The following is a 7,035-nucleotide window of genomic DNA, read 5'->3' as shown; positions in this document are numbered from 1 at the left end:
TGCCGTTCGCTTTGGCTTTGCGAATGGACCAAACCATTTCATGTAAATAGAGGGGGGGGATTGTCACCGTACTCGCAAGCCGTTCGCTTTGGACCAAACCATTTCATGTAAATAGAGGGGGGGGATATAATTTTAGATATAGATATAGTACGGGCATGCCCTAGTCTAGGGAGAAATTTGCAGAGAAAAAAAATGACGTCATCAGTCACGTGATTCGGCCGCCATATTTGTTGTCCCCCGTCGCACCGCGGAGCGAAAGGGGGACTATGGTTTTCCCCTCCGTCCGTGTGTGCGTCCGTCCGTCCGTGCGTGCGTGCGTGCGTAAGCGAAGGACCGAATTCTAATTTGGTGTGTGGGTGCAACTAGGCATATGGAAGAACCCTATTGAAAATTAAGTCGCCACATCAAAATCCAAGATGGCCACCGCCATGTATGTCTGAACCTTGTGAGCGGAATATGTCCGTCCATGCGTGCGTGCGTGCGGACATGCGTGCGTGCGTGCGTAAGTGAAGGACCGAATTCTAATTTTGTGTGTGGGTGCAACTAGGCATATGGAAGAACGCTATTGAAAATTGGGTCGCCACGTCAAAATCAAAGATGGCCGCCACCATATATATATATATCTGAACCTTGTGAGCACAATATCTTGAAAAATACACGAACTACTAACTTCTAATCTGGTGTGTGGGTGTATCTAGGCATAAGGAAGAACGCTATTGAAAATTGTGTCGCCACGTCAAAATCCAAGATGGCCGCCTTGTTTTAACAAAAAAGCCTTAAAACCGACTAAAACACGTCCTGGCGATGGTCTGCAATCTCCGATTGCTCTTTCTTGTTAATATTATATGTATTCATATTAATTCCAATAAACAATTTGTTAACTACTGTATTACAAAAAGTAGTCTTCCATGAGCTATTTTCCATGTGCAAGACCTATTGTCCAGGCTTGACAGCCTCATCAGGAACACACTTAACGACCACAGTGTCCGCAATGTCTGGTAACACTGCGTCACGTTCAGCAAGCAAGTGTTCCTCGATGGGATTCTGGAATCTCCATTTTTTTTTTACTTCGGTTCTGTGTTGTCATTCTCAACGTCCTGGCTAATATGAATGGCTGATGGATGGGAGGGAAAGGCAAGACAAATTTAAATGAGGTTAAAAAAGTCATCACCTATAGAAAATAATCTTCCTCTTATTAGTCCCCTACCGGTGTACACCGGAGGGGACTATAGGTTTGCACGCCGTCCCTCCGTCCGTCAGTCCGTCAGTCCGTCACGCAAAGAACAGTTTTCCGGACTTTTTTTCTAAACTCTTAATGCTAATGATTTCAAACTTGGTACATGGTTTCCTCATGATAAGTTACAGATCAAGTTCTAACCTCACGACGTTTAGATCATTTTTGACAAAGTTATGGTACTTTGAACTTTGCGAATTCTGATAATTCTGATGATCCTTAACTCAGTGCCATTTTAAGTTTTAATTTCCTTTAAAAAACAATTTCTCTGCAATATAGGACCGATTGAGATCAAATTCTCACCAAAGGAGGGACTCGGTCTGTGGAATATTTTAATGGTAATTATGACGTCACAGGTCACGTGGTTCGGCCGCCATATTGTTTTTCGTGAAAACACAAAAAACCCTTTTTCTCTGCAACGGCTGAACAGATCGAGGCCAAACTTTGCAGGCAGAATCGCATACCCATGACGAACAAAAAAGTCAACGAGCATGACGTCATACATCACATGGTTTCAGAGTTATGACGTTTTTAAGCATGAACCTTTAAAACCAAGCTCCTCACTCATTTTTGATCCAATCGAGGGGAAACTTCACAGATCTGTTCAGCACGTCAGTCTACTAAAATGTCCTTTTGGAATTTGCGATAGGGCACGTGGTTTGGCAGATATCGTTAATTAAACGAAAATGTAAAAAAAAAAAGGATATCTCTTGTTTATTCCAGAGTTCTCCTCAAGCCGCACCGCGCGCCCTCAGCCTCGTCTCGCGAACGTCAACAGCGCGACACAGCGCGTGCTTTCCGGAAGGGCGGAGCCAAGCCGAGCAACATATATATACACATTGATCGTGAACCGGAAAATATAATTTATTACTGATATTTAGCGACTCGAAAGGTTCGTTATCAACAGCTTATTTTCTTGTGCTTCTGCTGACCTGTCTGCAAGAGGTATAAATCGAAGTCCCGAGTGCGAATCACAGGTGAGCCCGTCCTGAGGTAATTTGCGATTGGGAACGATTCAGAACCTGTGGGTAAATAACCCTGGGTAATTTCCCCAACAGTTTTCCGGATGACAGACTGCCGGTAGGGGACATGTATTGCAACGCAATACTCAGAATGCTTGTTAGACGTGATACTGCGCAGTCGTGAACTGTAAACAGACTTATTTTAGGCCTCGGCCCGGGCCTTTGGATGCAGTTCACTGTATGGGGAGTTAAAATAATATATGAATACAGTTCACTCAGCTTATACTCATTGGGATTTGCACTTATATTGGGGAGAACATCAGGACAAAAATTGAATAATTGATAAACAAAACTGTCTGGACTCGTAGTGCTGGTGTGCTCCTGCTGCACCACCTGCCTTTATAGCCCCGATGTTTTGGCCATTTATCCTGTCTTTGAGCATATGATTTATAGCATTGCCTCATCAGGAATCTTTTGTCTGTAACTGCTGCACCAGGCTCTTCAAAGCTTCATCCGTGAGCCTTTAGTGTGTTATTTTACATCAGCACAGCTTTGCTTGTCAACCTTTTATTTGTGATCTCTGAAACCGAAGATGGACGGAGGTTATGTTTTCACCCCTGTCTGTCTGATTGACTATGAGCAGGATATCTCAAAACATTTTGGATGGATATGGACGAAACTTGGTGGACAGGTTGTGTGTGACAAGGACGAATCGATTCGATTTTCGTGAAGATCTGAATATGGATTCGGATATGAGAATCTTCTAATTTTTGTGATTCTTCACCATTGAGAGATCGGACGAAAAGCGATATACAACATGATATTTAAAAAAAGTTATGGGTGACTTATGACTGAACTAGGTGAATGAGTTGGTTAGGTGACAAGAACAAGCCGATTAGATTTTGGTTCAGTTCCGAATCCAGATCCGGCCTATCAGTGGGATACAAACAACAAATTATTCAGCCTGTCGGACGTATGTGCCCTACCGAGTGCCGTTCTAGTTTTCTTTTGCTACATGTTGCATCGACATTTTTTTTTCATCCTACTTTCATTTCATCGTTATTCGAGTTGGTCGGCAACTAAATTTACAGTTAGGTTTTCTATACCTTGTTCACGGTTCAGCTTTGTACATAAATAAATAAATAAATCTAATGGTTGAATACCACCACTGCATTGTGCTTGATCCGTTGGTATTTAGAACGGTGGTAGCTTCAGGTATTATATTTTATTTTCCTTTGCAATTCTATGTAATTTGGTCTCGTTCAAAAAGGTCCAACTTTTTTTTATTAACTTACACAAGATCAAGGCTCATACATTGGAGAGGTGACGTTGGCATAAAAAGGCACCAGACTAGTAGTGCGGAGGTGGAGATGCAGTTGGACACTAAACAAAGGAATGAACAAACAGAAAACGAGGAGGAGAGAAAGAAGGGGGCAGAATAGGAGGAAACACAGTAACCTGCAAGTAAGAGGGTGGCATTAGGAAAGGTTAATTTGGGTAGGGAAGGTGAGGGGTAACATAAGATGATATTGCTTTTGCTTTGTTCAACACTTCTCAATGATTGTTCAAGTGTACAATGTTTGTTTTGCTTTGTTCATGAAATCTCTTCTACTTTTTTTTTCTTGAAATGTTCTTGTCTCCTTTAACAGAGGATAGCCGTGTGACCCCTCGGGCTGTGCTGGCCCATCGGTGCACTCACCATGGCCCAGTGGGAAAAACTCCAATGTCTGCATGCCAAGTTCTTGGATCAAGTTCATCATTTGTACGATGAGAGCTTCCCCATGGAAGTTCGACAGTACCTTGCCAACTGGATCGAGAGCCAGGATTGGTAAGTAGCGAGACTCCACCCCGTGCATATTGGGGAAGTCATTATGTCGGGCTGGCCAATCAGCACCACCTCCGAGCTTTATCTCTCCAATGCAGCCTTTTTTGAGGTGGTTTTATGCTTCTGATGAAAGCCTGTTCCATTGTCGTACTCTCCCACTACAGTTGTTGCTTGATTTCCTGTCTGTTTCGCCTGAAATTTTACATGCTGACCCAAAAGGAACCTTGCGTTTGTGTGCACCACTATAGATAATGTGCAAAAATTTTGAGGGACCTTTTATAAAACTCATTCAGGTTCACTATTTTTAGAAGACTATCTTCAGAAATCAACTGGGCAGAAGTTTTTTTTAACGTTTATGTCAAAGTAAAAAAAAAACTACTTCATTTTTGGCATCAGATAATGTTGAATATAAATCAGATAAGAAATGATTCCTTATGTTAACTTTAGTAGTATTTACGCCACAGGTTGTATTGTTGATCTGGGCTTCACCAAAGAATTGCACTGACCATGGCCCAATGGGCAATGTAAGGAACACATTGCTGTTAAATCTAGGAATTGGTGAAATCAAAACACTGGTTCCATTGTTTTCTTCCCCTTTTCTGTGGGATGTTATTATAGCGGTTATTGAAAGAGAAATGCATGGTTTGAAGGAACAGTTCCTGTACTTGCCAGGTCAATGTGGAAGTGAATGGCTGACGGATGGGTGTTGTGACCGACAATGCCAGGAAACACGAAATCTATTTAGAGACGCACAAAAAGTGAGAAACTGTAAAGATTGATACTTTTTGAATTACTCTGTCGTTGCGAAGACTTGCCGTCTAGTGACGTTTCGTACATGTGGAATGCGCAGTCGACAAGGGTACAGGTCAGCTGAAGTTTTGTTTAATTTCGTGTGTGACTTTGTTTTGAAGTTGTCATTATGGGACAGGCACATCCTCCCTTGACATTAGGTTTGTGGCTGTGTTACTGGGAGAATTTAAAACTTTTCAAGTATACAAGTAATGAGTTTCACCTTCTTTTCTCATTTTTATCAACTATATTGCTGTCAACAACCGAAGGTGGATGGATGTTATGTTTTCAACCTTGTTTGTCTCTCCGTCTGTCTGTATGTGAGCAGGATATCTCAAAAAGTTATGCACAAATGTGGACGAAACTTGGTGGACAGGTTGTATGTGTGACAAGGAAGAATCGATTCGATTTTGGTGAAGATCTGAATGTGGATTCGGATACGAGAATTATTTAATTTTTTCAAGTGGTTCTTCACCATGGAGAGATCGGGTTAAAAGTGATATATTATATGATATTTTAAAAGGTTATGGATAAGTTATGACGAAACTTGGTGGACGAGTTGGTTAGGTGACAATAACAAGCAATTAGATTTTGGTTGAGGTCCGAATCCAGTTCTGGCCTATCAGTGGGATACAAAACAAACTGTTCAGCCTGGTGGAGGTTTGTGCTCTACCGAGTGCCGTTCTAGTTGAGATTATGTTATGATTGCTGTATCATTGGAATGATGGATGTATTTTTTATGGAGGTGGGTTGTTAACAGGATATTACATTAAACTCATGTCATTATGGTTCGATTGCTAGAGGTGAATCCTGAATGAGATCAAAATTCACAGGTTGTGGCAAGCCGAGTTGATTTGTGTGTCCGCTTGTCTTTTGGCTCCAGGAACTACGCAACAAACAACGTATCTCATGCCACGCTTCTTTTCCACAACCTGCTAGCGCAACTGGATGATCAATACAGCCGTTTCTCCGAGCAGAACAATATTCTCCTACAACACAATTTGCGGCGAATAAAGCAGAACCTACAGGTACACGGGGCTCTCTGTAATAAATCCTCGCCACAGCTTTTCTCGAACTGTTGACTTACTATCTCACTACTGCATACTGTTGCTTTTGCATCAGGAGTTTAAATGGCTCCACGCAGTCTCGTCGGCGATGTTGATTTATTCAACAATGACATGAGACTTGCTCCTCAACTCCTCAAAGTTTGACCGTCTGCCTTTTTGATGGCATCGTTCTATTTAATGCTGTGATGAAGTGACATACTTCTTGTGATTAATCCCCTGGACAGGCTCATTACTTGGAAGACCCTGTCCAAATGGCTCTCATAATCTCCAACTGTTTGGCTGAAGAGCAGAAGATCTTGAAAAATTCAGGAAATGGAGAGCAGGTATATTTTTCTTCTTTTCGATTTTGTATTTCAAAAAAGTTATCTTACAGACTTGAGGGGAATACGGTGGATTGATTATTTGAGCCACACAAGAACTTCCCTCTTGATATCAAAACTGACATGGTTATATGGTGGCATGTGACATGGGATGGCACACACGCACAAAGTCGCACACCAGTAACATACTAACTACCTGACTATCAGGACAGTCAATATCAAGTACACAAAGGCCTTGTATTTCTGTACCTTCATTCAGAACAACTCTTCTCATATTAGGCTTGATTTATCTCCGTAACGTGCCACCCTCAACCTTCCTCCCCAACCCTACCTGAACACCCTCCCCAGACATCATCTCTTTCACAAGCCAACCAATTTGCTGCTGCATGTCCACATAAGATTTCATGTATTCATCACGGAAAACTTTTTCTTTTTTCCTCACCCTTCAATACCCCGTTCTGTTTGAATCGCTTCTTACTTGTCAGTCAAGGTGCTTTTTGCTCAATCATCCGTAACTCAGAAAACAACTTCTTTACTGGATACTGGGCCCATCATCCCAGCTAGTTTCCTTCTTTTAGTTCTCTCCCCACTCGTAACAAAAAATAAATAAATTGCTGCTTGGTGTTATCTACCATTTGGATCCTGGTGTTGGCTTAGCGGTTAGGGTGCCGGCTTGGGATCCTAGGATCCTGGGTTCGAATCCCGGTCGATCGCTGAATGAACACCATGGGGGTTGACTCAGCCTGTCATCCTTCCGAGGTCGGCAAATTGAGTACCAGCTTGCTGGGATGAATGATCCCGGTGTGTTACCCCAGTCTAGAATAGGTACACCGTATCC

General features: G+C 42.2%; 1 protein-coding gene across 1 annotated transcript in view; it reads left to right on the top strand.

The window, feature by feature from the left end:
* Window positions 1-6,791, top strand: part of LOC144893013 (signal transducer and activator of transcription 1-like) — a 67,064-nt gene extending 60,273 nt beyond the window's left edge. Inside the window, exons 2-4 of the mRNA XM_078782377.1 lie at window positions 3,846-4,024; window positions 5,694-5,838; window positions 6,102-6,791. Coding sequence (XP_078638503.1) covers window positions 3,897-4,024; window positions 5,694-5,838; window positions 6,102-6,275 — 447 coding nt within the window. The 5' untranslated portion in view covers window positions 3,846-3,896 and the 3' untranslated portion in view covers window positions 6,276-6,791. The remainder of the gene's footprint in view (window positions 1-3,845; window positions 4,025-5,693; window positions 5,839-6,101) is intronic.
* The last annotated feature ends 244 nt before the right edge of the window (window positions 6,792-7,035 follow it).

Source organism: Myxine glutinosa, chromosome 7 (genome assembly GCF_964187855.1).
Source record: "Myxine glutinosa chromosome 7, kmMyxGlut1.1, whole genome shotgun sequence".
NCBI lineage: Eukaryota > Metazoa > Chordata > Myxini > Myxiniformes > Myxinidae > Myxine > Myxine glutinosa.
Note: the sequence above shows the minus strand (reverse complement) of the source record. Positions and strands in the feature narration are given on the sequence as shown.